This window comes from Ciconia boyciana, chromosome 12 (assembly GCF_034638445.1).
Source record: "Ciconia boyciana chromosome 12, ASM3463844v1, whole genome shotgun sequence".
NCBI lineage: Eukaryota > Metazoa > Chordata > Aves > Ciconiiformes > Ciconiidae > Ciconia > Ciconia boyciana.
The window spans coordinates 24,542,365-24,566,444 of NC_132945.1; the positions used below are offsets into that span (position 1 = coordinate 24,542,365).

The 24,080-nt window shown below is 56.0% G+C and overlaps 1 protein-coding gene across 2 annotated transcripts in view; it reads right to left on the minus strand.

Annotated features, from left to right (window-relative positions):
• Positions 1-24,080, minus strand: part of MID2 (midline 2) — a 118,491-nt gene that overhangs the window by 75,185 nt on the left and 19,226 nt on the right. For both annotated transcript variants that reach the window (XM_072876629.1, XM_072876628.1), the window contains exon 2: positions 16,468-17,189. In XM_072876629.1, the coding sequence (XP_072732730.1) occupies positions 16,468-17,133 (666 nt within the window). In that variant the 5' untranslated portion in view covers positions 17,134-17,189. The remainder of the gene's footprint in view (positions 1-16,467; positions 17,190-24,080) is intronic.

A 24,080-nucleotide genomic window follows, 5' to 3' on the forward strand; every position in this document is an offset into this window, starting at 1 on the left:
AGAGCCATGCGGGTGTGTGCTGGTGGGGAAAGGCTGCGCCGTGGGGCTCGGCTCCCCGCCAGCGGAGCAGACCCCCCGTGCCCAGCACGGGAGATGCGTCTAAGAAAAGCCAAAACAAGAGGTGAAGACCAAGGAATAAATAACCGGCCTTTCGTCTCCAAGGGAAGCATCAGGCCAACGGACAGACGACGGGATTCCTCTCTGAGTGCCGCTCCGGTCCCAAGCAACCGACGCTCATTTGCATCAGCACAGCTCCCACACGGGTCCCCAGCAATGCCCGTGTGCGTGCCCCGATGGGAAGGACGAGGATGTTTCCTACGGGAAAAGCTCCGACCTCTTTGGGGGACAAGCTGGAGCGTTGCAGCTCCCGCCTGGGGCTGGGGATGAGAAAACTCCTGTGCACCCGGTCCCTTCAGCCTTGCACACATCACCTGTAGCCGGGCTCTGGTCAAAATCCTAAAATTCACCCTTTCTTCTTATAAGATTAAAGCAAAAACCCCACCACCCTTCCAGAGCCCCAGCCCTGAAGGAACAGCACCAGCCCCCTCAAACCTAGTGGCATTGCAAAGATAATCATAACAGATGCGAATCTTCTTTGCTTCTGAGGCACTGCAAAGAGCTGACATTTAGACGGTGCGGGAAGCCTGCGAGCATCCGAGGAGTAATTTGTCACTGGGATCGCATCAAAGCGGCAACTTGCCAAGCATCACACCAGCGTGAAGCCCGTACAGGAGCAGCCGCTCCGGATAAACACACACTCCGGCAGCAGGAGCAGGCAGAGCCCAGCCTCGCCTTGCGAGCGGACATAGGCATCTCGGGTGGAGGAAGCGGACGTGCTGCTCCGTGGCCCCTGGAGAGGCGGCCAACTCCCCGGGCTTCCTGGCTCGCCTGCGTCCCACAGCTTCCAGAGCCTCCGAACGCGGAGGGGGTGGTTGAGGACAGCAGACACGGTGACCCCTTGGCTTCTGTCGGCAGATCGATGCTTCCTGAGCCACGGCGCAAACGCAGGGGCTGGGGAAAGAGCCCGGCCACGCAGGAGGGCAAATCCCAGCAGAAGCAAAGTTCAAGCCGATGCTGGCAGCATCCTCACCCACGCGGGAGGGGACACAGTGCTCTCCGCTCCTCCTCCCGGCAGGAGCATCAGCTCCTCTGGAGACACCGGAGGAAAAGTCATCGCTTCTTCAGGCATGCAACACTCCACAGAAGGGCCAACGAGGCACGTGGAAGGCCTGCCAAGCAAGTGCTGGGTTTCCCTGAGATCCTCCTGGCTGCTCTCCAGAAGCGATGCTACGGGCTGGTAGGAGCAGCCCAAGAGCGAACAGCAGAGACTCTCCCAGACCAGGCTGCCGGGATGGGGCCAGGTTCAGCCGTGCTGCTCCAGGTGTGGCCGTGTACCTGCCCTATCCCACCCAAACTGCCCGCTCACGGCTTCCAGACAGGTCTGATTTGGCCTCCATTTATAGGTTGGGCTTGAGACACAGAAGACGGAGTACAAGATGCATCAAGAGAAGGAGAAGGCAAGACCCTCCCTCTCTTTAATTAATGATGAATTAACTGAACTTTTCTCAACCCAGGAAGAGCAGAAGGAGCATCGCCAAGGGTGGGGACACATCCGTACATGTGCTTTGGTGCACGCGGAGGACCTCCAGTACAGCTGGTGCTCTCCAGAGACCACGAGACAGAAAGCAGCCCCAAAGGTCTCCACGCCCAATGAGGAAATGAAGCCCCTCTTTGCCTTCCTGCATAATATTGCTCTTTTTTTTCTGAGCTGACAACAAACGACGCAAAGAGGTGGAAAGTATCTTGCCCTCCAGCATGCCTCCTGGGTGCCGACTCTTACACGCTTCACTTTTTCTAGAAAGGTGAACAGCAAGACTTTAAAACAAAAGTTGAGACAGCAAATCATTAACGGCACATAACGTTTAGTTGGAAAACTGACAACTCCATTTGAAAACAAGGTAAAGAAAAATCAATAGCTCTTCCCTTCACCAGCTGAGCTCTGAGCTCAGGAGATGGCATCGCCCTTCAGCAGGGGCTCCTCTCAGCCGTCTTCTCTCTTCCAAATGCCAGTCTCGCATAGCACTGATTTAAAGATGGGAAACTGAGGCAGAGCAATTAAGAACTTGCCACAGGCAAGCAAGGAGTAGGAGGCTGAATTACCATAAGCTGTTTGGAGCGGGTTGCGGCCCAAAGTACAGCTGGCAGAGGACAGCCCGTCCAGCTAGCACGGACCATGCGGCCACGAGAGCGGGCTCACAGCCAGGGACGAGGGACTAGGACAGCAGCCATGCCTACAACCTTAAGAAATTAATTTAAACAATCTTGGCAAAGATTAGTTCTTCCTCCAACTCAAAAGGCTCTTCAAGGCAACAGGAGGCTTCAGGGGAATAGAGAACTTCTCCAGGCTGCAGCCCCCGAAGACGGTCATCTCCAGGAGCCCGGTCCCCCAGTCCTTGCTTGGGCAGGACCCCAGCACCCGTCCCCGCTCCCAGCAGCAGCTCTGCTCGCTAAGGGGGAATCAAAGTCCCAGACGAGAAGCAGACCAGGCCAAGCGCGCGAGAAGCCAGGGAGGTGGTGCAGCAGCCGTCGTCACAGCAGGCCTGGGGAGAGCAGGTCCTCGCGGCTCACGCTTCATGCTCCAAACCGCCTGGGCTTCACAAAAGCAAAAGACCTTACAGCTAATTTTCTTAGTGAATGCTTGTCAGATCAAAGTGCAGGAAGAGTTAAAAGCTGAGCCAGCCGCCGCCTTGGGAGAACCAATTTAAGCTGCTTGAACGGCTCTTGCTGACATCTTTGCACGGCTGCTTTTCAGGTGGACTGCAGAGATGGACAGGCACGGGCCAGAAGAGATTCCCCCTCGCCCAGGCAGCACCAATGCACGCCTGCAAACCCAGCACTGCCTCTTTGCAAGTCCTCTGCCGACGCACGTCATGCGCTCGGCACGTCGGACAAGTGGCGTTTATGATTTTTTCCATGATGGAGCTTCAGCTGAGACTTGTCAGCTTCATATGGAAAGGGATGGATGGCATGGGGATGACCTAGTGGCCTCCAGAGCTGACACAGGTGTCCCAGGAAGGAGATAGCTTCTTGCAACTTTTGCAGCAGGTCTCATCTCACTGACCGATGTGCACCAGCATCAGCAAAGCATGGGAAGAGGCCGTTGCCCAAGGTGCAAGTTCTAGCGGCGCTTAAGGAGTCGGGAAAGATAAATAACTTCTCTGGAAACAGAGCGGGTGCAGGTCTCAGCCCATGGCCCAACAATTAGCAGCAACCGCAGCTGCATCTCCTTCACCGGCCCTGCCTCTGGAGGACACCACCCACCGCGGTCTCCGTGCCAGTGCCTGAGAGCATCTGGGAGAACGCAACGAAAGCCATCACGTGTTTCCTACCTCCCATCTCTACCCCTCAGATGCATAAATAACCTTCTGCATTTGTCCTCGCCTTGCGCATTCAAAACAAAGTCAGTACGTTCCTGTTGCAAACAGCGTTCCTAAAATAGGTACCCCTCGGTCCAAGCTCCTTTCTCCACGACACCGTCTCTACGCGTCTTTCAATTTTCCAGCCTGCTTGGCTTCCTGCCGAGGATCCAAGCATCAGGAGTTTCTGGTAAGAAAGGCATTGCTGTCAGAAACTAGGTGTGGCTGAAAAGAAATTCCGATTTAAACTCTCACGCCTTTAACACAGTGATTAGTCTCATAAAACGTAGCGGTCCCTGGACACTGCTACGGGGCTTACGGCTTCCCCGAGACCCTTGCCCAGTTTTACGCCTGCAGATACCATCAGAGAATATCCAGCTTTAAACTTTTGCACCCAATAAACCCACAAACTTCCCTCCAGTGTTAACAGAAAACGGTTCCCCACACCAGTCATCCGGGAAGAATACCATTTTAAGCAGTATGGAAGTACTCAGGGTAAATTATTTTGAGATAAACCTTTACAAATACACTTTAGAAAGAGCTTTCAATGTGGTTAGGCGCCACGCTGCAGACCCCATTACCCTTGAACCACTGCTCTCGGAAACATCTCCTTCTTCATAGTACTGGGAGAGCTTCAGGCAGGACAGAATTCCTTCCTTGGGAGGCCAAAGAGGGGGCATTGGTTTTTTGATGCTTGACATTATAGGCTGGATTTTTATGGATCACTCCACCACAAACGTCAGGCGACTGCCAGGACGCAGAGCAGCAGTGGGCGTACCCATCGGGCTCTTTCGCCTCGTGACCTTTATTTTCCAATCGTCGTCATCATAAAAATAAATAAATAAAGCCAAACAGCACACGCTGAAAGACAGCCCATGCACGTTTCCTCTTGGATGCTGGATGTTTGGTTCCCAAAAGCCCTTTAGAGAAACAAGGAAGGAATCTGGATTTATTGCTTTGGCACATCCCAGACGACACACGCCTTTTTGCACATTATTTTCTGAGCTTATCCCATAAATCAGCGATGCCCGTAGGAGTGGAAAGGGGCTCAGCAGGCTCACAAGGGTTCGGCTGCATATCACGCCGATTTTGAAAATGAAAATGCCCAAATCCTGGCCCCTCGCAACCAGATGTGCCTTGAAAGTCGTTGTGCCGGCTGCTCAGCCGGGGGACACCGCGAAACCTCCCTCCCTGTCCTGCGGCCAGCTGGCCGCGGACGCAAACAAGCTGCGTCAGAAGAAGCGTGCTTCCTCCGAGCCATGCATTTTCCGTCCCCGAAGGGAGGGGTATTGGCATGCGGAGGACGAGCGGGAAGCCGGGCCGGTCGCTTTTCAGATCGCAGCACGGGTGAGGCTTGGAGCCTCCCTCCAACGAGCGCAGGCTGCCAACGCGGCTCCTTCCTCCCGCTCAGCCAGCTGCGCCCGGAAGGGGCTGCGGAAGGGCCGTGCTGGCAGGAGATGGCAGGATGCAGCCGATCGATCCAATAGCTTTCACAGGTGAAAAAGGCATTTCATGCCAGGAGCGTCCCAGCCCGCGCGGCCACCCGCACCTCCGGCCACCGGGCACCTCCTCCCCGTGGGAGCCCGGGCTCTGTCTCCAGGGCACGATGAACGAAGCGCTGCTTGCACGAGGCTGACGGGATCGGGCGCTGCGAGCCACCGATCGGAGCTGTGCGGGGAGGCACGCAGGTGACGGTGCTAGATATCCCTCCCACGAACGCTTTTTGGGCAGGTTCCCATCAAAGCAAAATACATTCCCAAACCAACCAAAGAAAAGGAAGGCAACAGGCAGGAGCAGGAGAGACGCCTAATCCGTGCCTTAGAGAGAGAAACGATCAGAAACATCGCTGCTCTGCATGTCTGAGACTCCGTTTGCTCCAAGCAGCAAAGACAAGGACATCGATCTACGCCCCAAAACCGGCACATCGGCTCCCCAGCTCCCAAAGTCACTCGGCTCACACGGACACTTCAGGCGTCTGAAGGCAGCCCCAGTCCTGCTGCGTACGGCCAGAGCACCGTCACGAGAGAAAGGCAGGTCAGGAGGGCTGGCTGCCTCATTACTTTAATTAGTAAGCAAGAATTCGCTCTCAGTGCTAGCCCAGCACTGCCCTCCAGCCCAGCTGCACGGCCCATGGCGGTGCTCCCATCTTCTGACCTAGATGCTATACGTTACACATCGGCAGCATAGAAGCTATAGGCTTACATTGCACATCGTATAGCATGATACGGTCACGACGCCCTGCGAGGACAGGGCTCTCCAGCTGCTACAGATGCGGCCTCCTATGGACCAGCCAGCCAGGAGCTCTGAAAAAACAATCGAGGTGCAAGAACTTGTTCATCTGGAAGCCAGCTCAAGGGATTTTGGGGACACACCTCTGCCTTCCTCGTCACGGACATACCTGCTTATAGATGAAGATCAAAACGAGGTGGGCTGACCCACCAGCCCTTCATAGAATCATTGAGGTTGGAAAAGACCTTTAAGGTAAGCGAATGGTCACAGCACCCATCGCGAGCTGGAGCCTGCCAGCTCCATGGGACGTGCTCAGCTCCGCAGCGGACAATGTGGACCCTCCAGCAGTGGGACGGTCTCCCTGCAGCCAGCGCGCTGAGAAGGAGAAAGCCCAAAGCCGGAGCCGGGACACCCCAGGGAGCAGCCCGCAGCCTGCTGGAAGGATGGAGCAGGTAACCCCACACATCCCTCATCTCAGGGTCCAAGATCTGTTTCCACTCCCAGTGCAGGAGGATTTTTATCATCAGCAGACATGCTGCTATTGTACATTAATTTCTATAAAAGGGCACATCGAACTACACTGATAGGATATTCAAATCAGGTTTTTTAAAAAAGCATGTCAGCTGTCATGGTAAAATCACTTAATAACACCTGTAAGCCTATTTAAGGGTCTAATGTGATAATAATAGCAATATTCAGCATCTCAGAGCATGACTTCAAGCCTGCTAAGACATTCATATGACGCTCACCCCAGTGCACACAACCGATTCTCCAAATCACTTAAAGATACCGAGCATTGCTGGGACACATTTTCCAAGCGAGAGTACACGCCGCGAATAGCTGAGCACAGGCCTAACGAGAGCCAGTGCCTTCCCAATTGCACGCAGAGCGTAATTAACTGAGCTATGCTAATTTACGCTCTTGAATATTCATTATGCCCATAATGCAATATATCCTGAATATTAAACAACAGCTACTCAGGGCAGGAATATTAATCTTCCGGCAAAGCTGCCGGTTGTTTCGGTGAGCGGAAGGCTCCGGGTGCCAGGCGGGAGGGAGGGGGACAGAACTGCTCCCTCGAGACGCGTGCTCCCTCGCGGGGCAGCAGTGCCATCCCACCGCGCCGCAAGAGATGAAAGCAGGGCTACGCTCTCCAAAAGTGCTGGCTAAGCTTTTTTTTTTTTTTTTTAAAAGAGAAAATGGACTTTGTCTCCCCAAACGAGCCTGTTCACAAGGCGCCACCTTCCAGCGCAAGCAGCAGACCTCTCCCCTTCCCAACGAGGTCTGCCCACCACGGTTTGATTTCAATGGCACGTTCCCTGTTGACGTGATCTTCCCAAAACAAGTCAACTCTCCGAGCACACCAGCCCCCACGAGCTCCGCATCCCCTGCCCGCAGCATCCCCTGCCCGCAGCATCCCCTGCCCGCAGCATCCCCTGCCCCTCAGCTTTCACACCCCGCCGTCTCCACGCTCATACAGCTGATAAGAACCATGAATTTTGGTTTATCAAGCCCCAAAAGGTGAAATTAATTCATATCCTTAACCATCACCTTCCTCACTTCCAACTGCTTGAGGCTGATGCAACAGGGGAACAGACTGACCACCAGCCATCTTCTGCAATTAAGGCATTTGAGGGGGACTTTAATAAAAGGTGATGCTTGTTATTTAAAAATAGCTTCCATCTGCTTACCATCTTGCTTCTTCCATAGACTTCAGTTCTGGCCTGCTGTCTTGCAGGACTCGAAGGCTGGAGATTAATCCTTTAGTCTCATCCCAAACACAGTGTCATCGAGTGACTTTTGCACAGCTTTGCACTTTCATTTTCCAGCTCAAGCTGCTCTTGAGATAGTAACATTGAAATCAGCTTGGATGTGAATGTAGTTTTGGAAAAAGCAAGAGATTAATCTAACCAATGCAGTTTCTCAGGTCTGCTATCTCAAGACCCGTAATAGCTTAGTTTAAAAAAAAATAAAAATCCAAACCCTCCCCAAAAAGTAGATTTCTGGAAAAAAAAAAAATAATCAAGGATCCCAGCACTCAGCACTAATTTCTGGTCCCCATGACCTACAAACAATCAGTAATTAAACAGTTACCAACACTTGCATCCTCCGTGCCGATGGAAAACTTAAATTGGGAGCAACATCAGACACTGGGACACTTTTTGATCCCTCTTCTGTCGTGGGGCAAAGCAGCCAGGAAGATGCAGTGTTCCCGTATGACTCACGCTCCGTAGGTAAATGCTGCGGCTGAAGCGGTGCTGCGCTCGCACCCACCCCGGCGCACGTCACCCGCACACGCTTCCCCGCGGCGGCCGACTGGGTGACACGCTCCCGCTGCACGCACCGGTGGGTGTTGTCCTGAGCAAAACGGTAAGGGCAGCCCAGGCTGCCGCGGGGAGGAGACGCCAGCCCCAGCCCACGAGCCTCCTCCTGCATCCTGGGGCTTCTGCGACGCCCGGGCAGCGGCCAACACGGAGACCACCGTGCATGGCCGACGCTTCCCACTGGCATGCAAAAAAACAAACAAAAAAAAGCAGGGCCACAGCTCCAAGCTTTATTTTCAGCCTTATTTATTGCCAGCCTTATTGCCACGGCTACAACTTCCAGTGCATGGAGCTTCCCTGCGTCCGAGCGGCCTCCAGCTCCATGGGGAGAGCACGCCAGGTCCCAGGGACCGTCCCCTCCGTGGGGCTGAGCATGGCTGCAGCCGGCCTTGGCTCATGCAGATGTGAAGCGGGACCTTTCGCAATTTCCCATTAAGGGGTCCTCAACTGGTTGCAATTTTGGCATCCGAGCCGTAGCAATGACTGACTCCCGTTGCACGGCATCCAAAGGGCACGCTGAGCTGCTAGACGGAGGCCAGGCCCAGTCACTTGACACGGGAACCTGGCAGAGGATCAAATGCCTTTAGCTGCATCAGGGACAAGGTGAGATGCTCTCCTGCATGCGTTCAACATCAGTTAAGCACTTGCTGCTTTGCAAGGCGTCTGGCTGTCACCGCAAACAAAGCGATGGGAATGATAACCCTGCGATGGGGACACTGTTTTGGACCACAGGTCTCCGCTGCTCGGAGATCTCTCTTATAACCAGCCACTAGATTACAACGCAACCAGAGATAAACCCCACCACCTACTGCCTTAGGAGAAAGAAACCAATGCTAAAAAGCCTCTGGAGCTTGCTGGGGAGTAGAGATGCCTGGACTTGTGCACAGAAAACAAAAGAAAGAGCAGGTAAGGCTGAAGGCTGAGGAGCAGGCTGGCCGGTGAAGGCGGGGGCCCTGCTTGCCCCAAAACGCCTGTCGATAGCCCCAGCAGCCGCGACCCCAGCTCGCAGTCCCAAAGCTGCGGCAGGTTGCGGTGCAGGCGCCTGATCTCCCGCGTGGCCGCGGAGAGGAGGTGGGCAGGAGGAGGGGATGGACTCGCCATCGTTGTAAGCACCGGTACTGCCACCGTTGTAAGCGGGCTCGAACGGTGGCTCAGCCAGGGCTGCCCCCAAGGGCCGGGGCGGGGGTGTCAAACCCCCTCTGCCAGCACGGCCGGGGCTGCCGCATCCACAGGCGACCCCCCGTCGCCCGGCCAGGGTGCCCAGAGCAGCAGGGCGGTTGCAACTCCCACCACTGCAAACCTGGTCTGAAGCAAGCCTCAGCCGGCTTCACGTCTCCTTCTAAGTGGGTCTCGAAGAGAGGCAACAAAAGCGTATCTGCTGCTGGCTAGGAGGAAAGGAGCCGAGAGCTACCACTCAACCAGAGCTTTCTGTATTTTTGCTGGTAACAGCCCCCCATGTTCTGTGTAGGAGTCACAGCAGTCACAATTGTAACCCTTGTTCTCAGCTAACTCTTCTTTGTGTGGGGGAAATATATATATATATATATATATAAAATTCAGTTTAGCCCCATGGCAGTACAGTAAATTATAAATTAAGCAGCAATCGCAGTGACTCACACAGCGCAAGTGAGAACACGTTCACAAGTCCCAAGGCGAAGAAGCCCTATATTGCAGCATGAAGGAAGTTTTTTTCCCCTCATGTTTCTATCCCACCGCTCTCTTAAGAGCCTTGGAATAACTATCAACCTTCTGCATACAATTTGTCTGGCACAGGGACTTTTTCATCTGGAGTCCCACTCACACAAACCCACTGGAGGCAGCGCATCCCTCTGAAGCGTAACAGACGACGGGCTTTCCACCTGGCTTATTGCTCTTCCCTTAGCAAAGAGCAGATATAAAAGGGTTACAAAATGTGCCTTTTTTTTTTTCTTTTTGGGTATTTCCAGCCTGTCAATCAACAGAAGCCTCAGCAACAGCAAAGGAAAAGCCTCCTCTGAGCTGGCCCTTATCCGGTTCCTGCAAAGGGAACAGAGCAGATGGAGAAGCAAAGGACAGCAGCGAATAATTAAGGCAAAATCTTTCCTCTGAAAACTCCTTCCACCAGAAATCACGGACGGGAGGAGCCAGCCAGAGCTCCTCAGCCAAATCCCTTCTTGCTGTAACCTCTCCCTTGCAGGGAGTCGCCGCGCAGCGTAACCGCGCGCCCGGCCCCGGCACGGTGGCAGCCACCGCCGGCGCAGGCAGGGCTCGGGGCAGGGCAGCGCTCCGCAGAGAGGATCGCAATTACGAGTTTCAAGCAATCTGAATTTATAATTGGCTGAGATTTTACTCGGCAGATAATGCGCTGCTGTCCTAGGCGCTCGCTTTATCTAGGTCAAGCCATTAGTTTTGCTCTTAATCTACATACATTTTTAATTCGATCTTTAATGTTGATTTTCAGCCAGCAAGCCGAGCTGACGGACAACTTTGGCACTGATTGCGTTCAGCATCTCGACCCTTCCTGAACACACACAGAGGGAAAACAAGCACCAAAATCCCGATGCGCTTTGACCACCCACAGCCGAGCTCGCGCATCAGGATGCCCGCGCTGCCCGCCGCGTCGGGGAAGCGGAGGCCAACGCCATCAACGAGCGAGCCCGGTCCGTACGGCTGGCGGATGCTTCACCACCGCAAGAAGGGCTGCACAACGCGGCAGGACTGGTAGCCCGAGGCTGAGCGAGGACACGCCAAGCAGCGCACGCCCCAAAGGACGCACTCGGGCGGCACCCAGGACCTCCGAGAGCTCATGCCGGGGAGGTTTGGGCAGCCAGCGACCTGTAAGGTGAGCTGCAAGAGGACAAGAGATACGAAGATGCCTTCAACCGTGCAACGTTAACTTAGGTCCGCTTTCTGAAGGCGCCTCCTGATTCTTCTCCCAGCTGAACGGGTGCTGCCCCAAAGCCGAGCGGGTGCTGGAGCCATCTGCTCTGCACAGATGTAATTATATCACCAAATTAATCCTCAGCCAGGAGCGTGCCAAGTCTCTGCCTGAAGAGCCCAGCACGTGCCCTCTCTCAAGGCTCTGGCTGAGCAGGCCAGCTTGAAGCAGAGCTGACGCACTCTCCTAGCAGGGTAAATATTAATGTGAATGCCACCTTGCCTGGTGAGCGAGAAGGGAAGGAGCACTTCTCTCTCTCCCCATCGCAGCTGTAAATGAATAAAAGGTGTCAGCACAAGGCAAGCACTTCTTCTGGTTGAAGAGAAGTTTCTGTCGGCACAGGATTACGCATTAATATTTCAGCACGGGTCTCGGCACTGCGGGTCAGACTGCGGCAGGACCCGCTCAAATAGGTCACTACTAGCAAACGCCGAAACCTCGAAGCAAGCAGAAAACACAGGCAGAAATCCAACCCCTTAAGAGCATCACGCCTGTCGCTTGCCCTCCCTCCGGGTCCCTCTCGCATCACCCACTTGCCTGTCCTCACCCACACGCTCCCCTGGCACGACGCTACCGACAAGTATTGCATCTCCCATATACGCAGCTCTCCGAGCGCTTAAGCACAGCGCTGGGAAATAGCCACTGAGTTACAAAGCCCTTCCCTACCAAAGAGCTGTTTTTCCCTTCCCTCGTGGTCTCTGTAGCTGACGACCCTTGACGTGGAGCCTTCCCAGGGACGCAGGATGCTGCTGCATCCATCCCAGGCATCCCAGCTTTGGAAAGCTCCCAGGCACGCTCCCGTGCCACGTGGGTGACCCCAGCGCTTCGACCTGCGCCCCGTCCTGCCTGGCTTCCCGCACGGTCCCCTCTTACATTGCGGTGCTCCCTGACCCAGGCTCCCGACTCCCATCTCACAACAAGGGGCTGCGAGTCCCCGCGAAGGGAGGGGAGCTGGGAAGACCCCCTCCGTCCATCTTAAAAACAGGTGGATGCTTTCGCTGCAGAAAACCTAGCGGCGTCGGACAGCCAGGGTTGAAAATAACTGCGGTTCATCCCGCATTGTCAGCATCCCTGGTGTTTGCATCATTTCTGCCAGCGGCTGTTTGAGCTGGCAGGCAACGGCCGATGTCCGAGGCGAAGCGCACGGCAAACGGAGCTGCTTTTATGGACGAGCCAACTCGTGGGCTTGAAAGAACCGGGTGCAGAATTATGCGCTGGCAAACAGCAGCACAGTCAGAGCAAGAACTCCTTTATTCCAAAGCAATGGGCACTATGTGAGCAACCACAGGGCAGGTCCAAAACCTCAGCCCGGCGATGTTCATGACTCGGATTTACCGCAGTTCAGGAAAACTGCTCAGGCTTACCGGCTTCTTTAGAACATAAACAAGTGGAGTTGAAGATGCCCAAAATAAAAAGCCATAATATATGTTAAAGGGATGAAAGATGGTTCCTAAAACACTTTTGAGGTGTATAATGTGGTACGGACAGATTGTTGCAGAGCCTCCATGCAAAAGCCACGCTGCAGGCACACACGAGAGATTTCTGATGTAAAACAAGCTCGGAGGGGAAGGGGAGCACTGGGAGATGGTTTAGGGTTTAGACACAACAGTATGGTTTTCAGGCATTCGGCTCTTCTAAAGAGGAAAAAAAAATTCCCCGCCAAAGATTTTTGTGGAAAGCACAGCCCTTTTGACAAAATGAAGTTACTCGGTTCACAACCCAATTTTCCATCAAAAAACCCAACTTGAAAGGCGTTTCCAGCTCGCTCTAGCTACGGGATCAAAGCCGGAGATTAAAAGCAACTGCTCACTGCTCGACGCCCAAGCGTACCGCAGATCTTCAAGAGCGGGCTGCTGCAACGTAACTCACTGATTAACGACTTGAAGAGAGAAAGGAGGGGGCAGAGCCCTGCCGGGGGGCACAGGGGGACTGCGGGCAGGCCTGGGGGCAAGGCGGCTGCGGGAGGGAGCAGCCAGCTCCATCACATCCTGCCAGCGCTCCCATCCCAGCGCGTTTTTAATGATCTCAAGTATTTCAGACACTTGCAAGGATTTCAAGTATTGCCAGAGAGGGCGTTGTGGTTGGAACTATAGACTGAGGCTGTACGAGAAAGATGACACAAAATACTAATGCAAATATTGACTCTGCCGCTAAAGCTCGGCATCGATCTTGTGCAATTCTTGCAGTGGAGGTAGAGCATCAGGAAAAAAGCCATCCAAAAAAAGCCCAACTGATGCACAGCCAGCGGCAGGGATTAGAGACACGTAACTGAGGTCCCCCCACGCAGGAGCCGTGCCTCGGACGAAAGCCACATCGGACGAAAGCCACATCGGACGAAAGCCACATCGGACGAAAGCCACATCTCCCACCAGCGGGCAGAGGCATCGCGGCCCCTCGCCCCTGCTCCCCGGTGCGGCTGCAGCTCCTGCAGTCGAATGGGGAGCTGGGCAGGATGAATAGCACAGAAAGAATGTTTCTAGCAGAGGAGAGCTTCCTCCTTGTCCAAAATCACTTAAGACTGTTATTTAAAAGGAAAAAAAAAAAAATGGTGTTCTGGCAACCTGCAAAATTTGGCTGGTTGAAGCAGCAATTTAGGTTGTCAGGGGTTTTTGTCTTCGGATGAATTTGCCTGGCTAGCTGACACGGGCCGGATTAGGGGGAAAATATTAAAGGGGTTTTAATTTCTATCCCCGGGTTTTATTGCATGCAAACATACATGGTCATTTCTTTCTAAGGTTTCCAATTTGCTAATTGAGACATTTCCTCATGGAAAAAGAATGTCCTGGACTAAGGACCGGGCTGCTGGCGCTGCTCTGCACACCGGGGGAAGCTTAGGTGAGGCATGATGCGAAGACGAGACAGGCGCATCAAGGTCTGAAGGCAAATATCAGCCACCACGGACCCCAGACGCTTCGTGGGCACGCACCGGCACCACCGCCATTTGGCAGCGCCTACCGAAAGACAGAGCTCGTGGCTGGAACACGGGGGGAGACAGAAATAAAGTACAGGACATCCTATGGCATGTTCCTTCTGCTGCTGCCCATGTCTGTCACATCGGGTCTGGGAGATTTGGGAGAAGGGCAGATGGGAAACCAGCCCAGGAAACCGGACATCTAGGAAGATTTCTCTCCGGGCATCAGTATGTTTTTAAAGAAAGGGAAAAAAAAAAAAAAAAAAAGAGGAACAAAAATAATCTGGCCTGCACATAAAAAAAAAAAAGTCTTCTCTATTTTTGCTAGAGTGATAGACGTATTTCTTCTGCCCTTAAAAAACACAAGAGTGGATAGAACGATTTTGTTCAAAACATTAACAAGACAAAGAGCCAAGAAAAGCACTTTGGGGTCAGAACAAGCTGAGAACATTAAGGGAGAAAGGACCAAGGAAGAAGCAGCTGGAAACACGAGAAGGGTTATAATGGGAATATGACTGCTGCCACAGTTACAGCCTCACCAGCTTGACCTCTAATGGGACCAGCTATATTTTCCTTAATATTACAAAAAAATTGAATTAAAACCATTTTGCAGACTCATGCGGAATGCACAAGGGACGGAGAGGGATTTCTAACTTTATATAAGTCAAACATCATCCATACAGGTTCACATAATATTCAGTACAACCACAGTCACGGCACAAAAATTGAGCTTCAAAGTACTCCGGAGGGATCCCTGGGAAGTTTGCTCTCTCCTACCTGAAGAGCAGCAGAACAGTAATTCAGTTCGGATCGATACGTGCTACAAGTGAAGGGGGCTGGAGAACGATTGCCCATTTCTGCTGCTTCAGCTCGCGGGAAGTTAGGACAGAAAACGCGGGCTGTCGTAGAGAAGAGGCTCCCCACCACAGCAGCTCCCCGCTGTGGGAAACGCTGCTCTCGGCAGGAAGCAGTGGAAGGGAGACCCCGGGCAACGGGACCACGGCGGGGATCTTCAGAAGCCTCCAAACCCTGGTCAGCCTCCAGCCACCTTCTCCGCAAGACGGCACCCTCCCTTGGCACGGTCCCTCCGGGAGACACAGAGGACCGCTCAGGCCAGCCCCTCCAGGGATGGCATCTGCAAAGAGGTGAAGCGCTGAGATCCCATGGGAGGGTGAAGGGCAGAGGAGGAGTTCGGGGTGCTTGGGAAGCAGAGGGGAGCTCCGCCACTGCCTCACAGAATCACAGAACGGTTTGGGTTGGGAGGGACCTTTGAGGACCATCTAGTCCAACCCTCCTGCCACGGGCAGGGACATCTTTCACTAGGTGAGGTTGCTCAAAGCCTCGTCCAACCCGACCTTGAACACGTCCAGGGATGGGGCATCCACAGCTTCTCTGGGCAACCTGGTCCAGTGTCTCACCACCCTCATCGTAAAGGATTTCCTCTTTATGTCCAACCTAAACCCATCCTCGTTCAGTTAAAAGCCATTGCCCCTTGTCCTGTCGCTACAGGCCTTGGTAAAAAGTCTCCCTCCGTCTTTCTTAGGAGCTCCCTTTATGTATTGCAATGCCGCAATAAGGTCTCCCCGTGGAGCCTTCTCTCCTCCAGGCTGAACAACCCCAACTCTCTCGGCCTTTCTTCCTAGCAGAGGGGTTCCAGCCCTCGGACCATTTCCGTGGCCTCCTCTGGGCCCACTCCAACAGCTCCATGTCCTCCTGGTGCTGGGGACCCCCGAGCTGGACGCAGTGCTCCAGGGGGTCTCAGCAGAGCGGAGCAGAGGGGCAGAATCCCCTCCCTCCACCTGCTGGCCACGCTGCGGGTGATGCGCCCAGGACACGGTTGGGCTGCGAGCGCACGTTGCTGGCTCACGTCCAGTTTTTCACCCACCAGCAGCCCCAAGTCCTCCTCCGCAGGGCTGCTCCCAGCCCATCCATCACCCGTTACTTCCCAGAGCCTGGCCCTCTCCTCTCTCACAGTGGAGAAGCTTTGAGCAAGCCGGCTCAAGGAGGACATGCAAGCACTCCCCAGAGCACTTCTCAGGGCACAGCGGTCCTCAGGCACGGGTAAAGCCCGCAGGGGAGGTTTTATGGACAGCAGGAAGGTTCCCACGCGCTGCAGGCTGCAACGCACTGCAGAACAGCTTTCCAAAAGGAAATGCCCGCAGCCCGACCCATCCTGCTCCCATCTTCCGAGAGGGCTGAACAGGCACGGCCCGAGCACAACAGCCTCAGGGGACCATGCTCACGGGTCCCTCCGGCCGCTCTTTGCCACCCCAGCTCTCACACAGGACAGGGGTGAAAGCCACACTCCTGGGGCAACGGCCACAGGGCACCTCAGTGCCCAACGACGTTTCGCTGTCCGGCCGTCTGGGGAGAAGGTCCAATGCCTGGGCTTGGCACACACACCCCAGCAGGAGAAAAATAAAACAGCAAAGACTTTGCTCTAACTGTGCCAGCAAGACCCAGCTCAGCCTCCTGGTACCAGGGTCCTGGAGGAGCCCACAAACCGCATCCTACAGCCCACATATCTTTCAGGAGTCGCTTGGCTTAAATAAGAGGTGCTGCTTGGGACATCCGGAACCGGCTTCTGCTCTGACAACCATCCCTCAGCAAACACCAGCCCCCACAGACGACCTCGCCCGTGGGCTCGCCGCAGCCACGCCGGGTGCTTACCTTCAGCTTTTCGAAGCGATCGCTGAGGGATGCCACTTGGTGGTCCCGGTGGCGGCCCACCAGTTTACATAAGGCACAGATGAGCTGGTCATCAGCAACACAGTACATGTTCACCTTCTCGTTCTCGTGCTCCAAGCACGTGAGTCCTCGGAAGTGCGCGTCGGGCACGGGCTCCACCAGACGGTGGCTGGTGAAGGGCTTCTTGTTGGGGTGGGTGGCCCGCAGGCAGCGGTCGCAGTAGGACACCTCACAGGTGATGCACGTCTTCACCGCGTCCCGCGGGGGATCCTGCTCGCAGAACTGGCAGGCGATCCTCTCGCCGGCCACGGACATGGTAGGGCTGTTGCGGTACGTCCTCTCGCGGCGGCTCTCGCTGGGGGAGTTGGGGCCGCTCAGAGATGCCTTCTGGAAGCGGTCGATGATGTTTTGCAGGGTCACATTCCTCTTGAGGCCCTCCAGGCCCCGGTGGTTGAGGGAGATGACATAGCGGCACGTGGGGCACTGGAAGGCGGTGATGGGCTCGATGGACTCGCTGGAGGAGCAGCTGGACACGAGGATGCGGTGGGCACAGCTGAAGCAGAGGCTGTGGGCGCACGGCAGCAAGAGAGGGTCTTCGAATAACTCCAGGCAGATTGGGCAGGTCAATTCTGACTCCAGTGTTTCCATCTTTAGTTAAAACGATCCTGATTCAGCATCAAAAACCAGGGAAGGTGGTCTGGTACCTGGGAGAGAGGAGAGCAGAGACATGAGACAGCGGCTCTCCCGGGCAGCTCTCCTCGCCCAGAAAGGTGCCTGGGGGAGTCAGACACATCACCTCTGCACACCCCCACACTCTTTGCACCCCGACGCTGTTGCTACAGCCCAGCCAGGCTCATGCAAGCGCACCGGCATGGCTGAAGCGTCTCACCATGCTGGCCACCTGAGCCGAGCCACTGGCTCGGACCAGCGCCCAGAGATGTGGGTGGACAGGAGAGGTGTTTGGAGGGGAAGGGAGAAGAGGCAGCAGCAAGCTCCTCTCCATCACCTTCCAGCCCAGCCAGGGAAGAGGACTTGGACAGCAAGGCCGAAGACAAAAACAGGAGAAACCACATGATTTCATTTTCTTTTAGCGAGCGCTGCCCAAGACAGGAGCAGGGGGCCGTGCTGGTTTCCCATGCACAAAGGCTCTGCTGCACAGCAAAGATAAACCTCTAAATATCCCCTGTAGCAGCTACACAGCCCTGTCTCCTTTTGGTGAAGGGGAAAAGGTGAATCATGTCCTGGAAACTCTGAGCAAAGTGGGTCAGGAGCTCTAACGTACTGTCCTCCTGCTCTGTGTTCCTCCCAGCCGTCGCCTTTTAGGAGTGGGGCGGGAAAGGAAGAGCAGCGAAATTACAGTCTGCAAACTTCCATCTCTCAGCTGTCCTCCGCTGCACTCCAGCAACAACCCGGGATGCCCAAATCAACTCCAGCTGGAGGCAAACAAGCTCGTATTTTTAGATCTCCTCCCCTGCACGAGGCTGGAAACGGGCTCTCTGCAAGCGACCAAACCTGCTCTCGCACTGTTTCCACGCTCCGGTTTTGCAGAGCACCAAGTCGCACCACGAGCGCTGGCCTGTCCCCGCCGGCGTCCCGGCACGCTCCCAAACGCTGTCCCCTCCACGCGCCCGGCAGCCCCTGAGCTCCCTCTCCACCCAGGCTACAGGTGGTTACAGGATGGCAATTCTCCATCCGAGAGAATAAAAACCCCACCGAACCCGCAGCGGGCACAGGCCACGAGCCCACCTCCAGATCTCACGCCGGCTTCTGGCAGGTCTCCGAAACAAAAGGGGAAGACAGTGACAGCCTGGCAGGTGCCAAGAACAACCGCGCACTTCCCTCCCCGGCTTCACCACAGCCGCGCGCAGGGGCTCATTAGTGAGGAGGGGGACGGGGTGGGCTTTGCGGCAGCCCCGCTGCCCCCAGCTCTGCTCTGCGTTAGAGGCAAACCAGCAATCCATTAACGCGCCCCGCTGCTTCCCCGCGGGGACCCGGTGGAGGGAAGCGCTTGAAGAGCTGCTCTCTGCTCCGAATTAGCACGCCGCTGCTCTGGGTTGACACCGGCTGGGAACATCTCCCGCAGGGGAGAGGGAGCGTTTAATTATCTGGAGAGAGGGAGCAGGGCAGGGTCCGGCCGCGCGGTGCTCGGAGCCGGGAGGTGCCGGTGGGAGCCGAGCCCTCCGGGGCCATGCTCCGCACCGGAGGGCACGTTGGAGGGGACAGCGTGAGCTGGGCAGCAGGAGCTCCCAGCCGAGGAAGCACAGCAGGGGCGGGCCGGGGATTTCTTTCCAAATTCATGACAAGATGGCCTCTGGCGAGGGGGATGCCCTCAGGGAAAACAGCTCGGGACATCGGTGCTGGTACCCCGGAGGCAGGAGGTGAAGCTGGGCGTTCACCTACTGGCCGCCATCCCGGAGCAAGGGTGCCCAGCCCCAAGCAGTCACCTTTTTTCCAAGCCCAAAGACCCAGCCCAAAGCGCATTCCTCTCTCCAGCCCACATCCCAGCAGCCTTCACCAGGAACGGGGCTTTGCTTTCCAATTAAATCAAAGTCAGGAAGAGACAAACAGCAGCAGCAATCACCCAGGGGAAACCGCACGCTGTCATCCCCCGGATCCAACTGCCCCGGCTTCTTCGGTTGTTTCAGCCCCGTTGCATGTCGCTGCCTCTGTCCCACCACAGACCTGCAGCTATCATCAGTGACAACTCCTGGATCCCAAATTCAGCTACAGCCCCAGCAGTCCCTCGCCAACCTACAGAGCGTTTTTCACCTTGTTTGCTCACAAGAAGCGCTGCACCGGGCGTGATTGCATCCCACTCCCATTAACCGATGAGTTCCAGCTTTGCGCGATGAACTTTGGGCCAGGTCTGAGAGCTAAGCATTGCTCTGCTGCCCACAGACACCAAACAGCCCCCAAAGTCAAGGCCTGGGTAGCAGAGCCTCAGTCCGTAACCGTGCCCTTTCAGCGCACCCCATTAAGAGCATCAGGAGACGGGAGCAGGCCCTCCTGGAGGAGGGCTCCCCGTCCCTCCGCTCGCTAGGCTGGCAGCACAGCCCTGCTGCACCTGCACGCTGTTCCCTCCGCCAGCGAAGCCCCGGGAGCAGAGCCTCTCCTGCCATACCAGCCCTCCCAGCCCTGCCCCACGCCAGCCCGAAGCAACGGCAGGCAGCCGATGGCATTCAGCCTCTCCTTATCACCCGCGCCCAACGCACGCGTGGTGCCTCCAGGTCTCCTTCGGCCCCGGCGAGTCAGGCTCCGAGGGACGCCCGCTGCGACACCCACCCCCACAGCACAGGCGCGGGGAAAGCCCCGTTCTGTCACAGCCCGGCAGGAACCCCCTCCCCTCGGCGCTGCTGCACGAGCGGACCTGACGGAAGGCAACACGGTGCCCAGCCCGGCCAAGTTTCCACCCCAGAAACACCTCGGCAGGGCGCACGGGCTCCCGTTTGGGGAGAAGAGGAAAAACGCTGTCACAAGAGGCTGTAACCTGCGCGCGGATGGGATGAGCCAGCAGCAGCAGGAGAGGCTCTGGCTGCCGCGAGCCCCAAGAAGTCCCCGTGGGCGGCAGGGGAGGTGGCAGCAGGGCCAGCCAGCGCCCGCGGCTCAGCAGCCCGGGAGCGGTCCCACCTTCTGCAGGTATTTTCTGACCCACCTCCTCCTGCCAAGCGGCTTCAGGGCCCCGAGCGCTCCCAGTGCTCGCGGCGTGCCCTGGGGCCGGCTCCAGCCTCACCTGTAAGCGGTGCTGGCTGGGGCAGCCACGGCAGGGGGACTCTGCCTGCCCGCCCCGGGCGGACGGCTGCTTCCAGCGCCTGCAAATGGCAAATCACGCAGGTGCCCGGCTGCGACATGCCTGCACCGGTCCCTGCCTATCGCACCATCTCCTCCTAATTGCCTGAAATAGGATTTGCAAGTGCCTGGAAGAGATCTTGAGCTCTTCCCTGCACCAGCTCCAGGGGCTTATAAAATTAAGCAACTGGATATTTAGATATGTTAATGCTGCAGCAACCTTATCAAGGCCTGCCCAAATGCAGCCTTGCACATATATTTACACACACTGGGGTTTTTTTAAATGCACACCCCCACCCCCCAAGAGAGACAGGGGAAAAGCAGCTGTGTCCAAAAAAGCCGAGGAGCGCAAAGGCTCCCAACAGCTTCCTCTCTGCGGCCCCCAGCGCTTTTCTCAAGCCTTGGAGCCCATCTCAGCCATGGGAAAGCGGCGGGGAGGAAACGCTCCTGGCTGCCCGCCCGGCAGCTCTCGCACACTCTGCGGCAGCCCTCCCCTGCCGCGAGCCGGATCTGCCGGGCTCCCCTCCGCGATCCAAGCCTGGCAGGACCGGGGGGCTCCCGCCGCACGGCCATCAACACCTCCCGTCACCAGCGCTGCAGCTACGGGCAGCTCCCCGGCACTTCCTTTCGGGCGCCCGTGCTTTAAAACCTTACAAACTGCCTTCGGACCGGGGCCGGTCCCTTGCTTTGCCGGGACGCTCCAGGTGGAGCGGCTGCCTCGCCGTAAGAGCCCGACGCTCCCAGCTGCACGTGCAACCCCAGCACGGGGAGCAGAGCACCTCTCACCTCCCCGATTCATCCACGGATTCCTGCAGCCAGCAAAACACAAAGAAAAAAAAAAAAAAAGAAGGACAAGAACAGGATTTGTTTGACCTGAACAGGGGCCTGACCAACATCGGGAAAAGGATTCAAAAATAAGGCTCGGTGAGAGAAGCTCCCCAACGGCCTCTGCAGGGCAGCGCGAGAGCCGCTCACCGCTGGGCCAACCTCCCTCGGAGCGGCCGCCGCGCGCCTGGCGAGCGCCCGGCTTCGCCGCCATCTGAGGCGCAGAGATGCAAAAAGTTTAAACAGCCTTTTGCGTTGTTCCTGAGGGCTGTTCTTATGTTAATCTTGTTTTCCTTGCTGGGACAACGTCCTTTAGATCTGAGATAACTGAGAGGAGCCTCAAAAGCCAGGCTGGAGCAGAAGCAGGGACGAGGAAGCTCTCGAGATGCACCTGGGCGAAGCAGCCGGCGCTGCCTTGGAAGCCTTTCATGCCTCTCACTTTGATGTTCGCTTTGATGTCCAGGACTGACGTGGCACGAGGAATAGCTGATTAGATTAAAATCTGCTTTGTTTAGGCTCATTAGCTCCCTAAATATAAAAGTTATAAAATATTAACACGGTTTACAAACAGCCCCGTGTCACTTGTGCCCAAGGGCCAGCCGGCCCCGGCCACGCTCGCACCGGCCCCTGGGGAAACTCCCGGCAGCCAGTGCCTGGGCAGGGCTGCAACTACAAGAAGCAGCGGTTTAACAACGCAGTAACATAAAAACAAACATTTTTGCCATGGAAACGCCTGTGTGGGATTTCTCACGTTGCGTAACACACGGAGGCACGCAGCGCTCTTCCTGCGCGCCCGTGGGGTGCCTTCGCTTGGCACGACGGCGAGGACGAGCGGCTTTAGGTGGGTGCCAGCCGGCCGGTGGGCACCCTTGCTGCTGAAGGTCAGTCTGCGCAGAAGGTGAGATGCGGGCAAAGCACCCACCTGCACCACCGTGACCTGCCCCCCGCGCTGCGGGTGCCTGCAGACCCACGGGTGTCACATCCCCACGTGCTGCTCCACGCCGCCCCGCTTTCGCTTCCCAGCTGACGAGCAGGGCGAGAGACGCAGCCCCACAGCTCACGGAGAAGACAAACACGGGAGAGATGCGCACGGCTGCGGCCCCCGCATCCTCGCCGGGGTCACGGCTCGGGGCGGTGGGAGCCCGCTGGCTGCCATCCGGAGCCCCTGTGCCAGCCCAGCAGCAGGGAAAGGCGCTTGCACCCCAGCCCTCCTCCTCCCAAAGGGACAAACCTCAGCAGCAGCACTTGGTGTGAAGACCCCCAGCCTCTGCAACCCTCCGACACCGTCGGCAGACGCTGCTCCGCCGGGCACGCACGCCTACCGGCGCGTCAGCCGAGACCGAGCGCCTCCCGCTCGCGGGATAAAAACGACCCTGATGACGAGTTGTTGCTGACACTGAGGAACAGAATCGGCCGCATTAATTCGAGCTCTGTTCAAAACTCAATGGAAAGAGAGAAAAAAAAATAAAAATAAAAATCAATGACTGCCAAAGAAAGAAGGGCAGAGCCAGAAGGGAAGGGGGAAGGCAGCGAGCACTGGGGTGAGCAAAGCGATGCTGTGGGTGCTCCGCCGGCACACAGAGGGAGCGGTGCTTTTACCTCGAGCCCAGCTTTTTGACGGGCTCTGAAACGCACGTGCTGACTTGGAGCAGCAGGAGCGTGGCGAGCCCCAGGGGTGCACGGAATATCTTTAGTAAGTTATACCAAGGGTCGTTTGATACAAGCGTTCCCCTACCGCCTCTCACAAATTGTTATTTTTACAAGATCAAAGCCAAACATGCTTCAGTGCTACCCTGAGCCCAAAGGTTCACCGTAAGCGATGCAGAGGTTTGCCACCAAGGAAAGGAGAGGGGAGAGAGAGAAACAGCAGGAAGAGATGCTGCTCACATCACCCCATCTGTACCCAGGAGGGGACATCCTGGTGTTCACCACCTAGCACCATGGCCGGCCAGCCCAAAATTCCCCTTGATCCCTCTGCCCATCTCTAAGCAGCCCAAAATTCCCCCTGCTCCTTCTGCTTGTGGTTTCCCCTCGGGCCCTGGTGCAAGAAAGCTCTCGCGCGCACATCCACGCCTCGCAAGCCCTGTGCCGTGGGGTTCGGACACCAAAAATCAATATGACGCATTGTATCAGTGTTTAAAACTAACAGCTGCTATTTATTTTCATTTCTTGGGCTTGGCCACAACTGCATCTCGCAGTTGGTCCTCCTACCCCTGCCCACGGCCAGACACACGGCGCAAGGAGTGCCGCAGCTCTTCCCAAGCCATGCGAGTTACAGGTTTGATTTATTTAGGATGCAATTCTCAGTGCTCTCCAGACATCAGCGCATAATTATTGTACGACTGCGGAGGGTTTAGCCGGCTAAAAAACCCAGTCCCACCCAGCGTTTGGCTCCGCTGCCATTTGGTGGGGACGGGTCAATGCGCCTTCTGCGCGCCGAGCATCAGCCTTTGCCAAGCTGGGCACGGCAGCACCCGCTTTCCTAAACGGTTACAGAGAATCTAAAACCCAACAACGTACGTCTGCAGGTCACGTTTTCCCCTCCAGCACACGCTCCTGACCTCTGCCAGCCCTCGCTTTTCCCTGCGATTACTAAGTCCACCTGAAATTCCTCCTGGTCGTCCCCCCCCAGCACCAAAACTGGGCAGGGCTTTGCCAGCCTTTCAGAGCCCCACACTGCAAACCACCCCTCCTCTATGGACCTGCTTAGGCAAATGCCAGCTCTTCAGGTTGGTATTTTCCACAACACATGTGATTTCCCCCCCCGCCTTTTTTTTTTCTTTTTTTCCCCCCAGAAAAACTTCATCCCAAATTGCTCAGACACTTCCAAGAATGAGGCTTAAAAAAAAAAAAAAAAGCTATGTTGTTCCACCCATACTTTAAAAAAGGCAACCCTTTCCTTAATTGGCTCCACGACAGCAGGATATAAAATCTGGGCAGCAGTTGTCTGTGTGCTTTTTGTTGTCCTCAGGAAAATTAGCTCA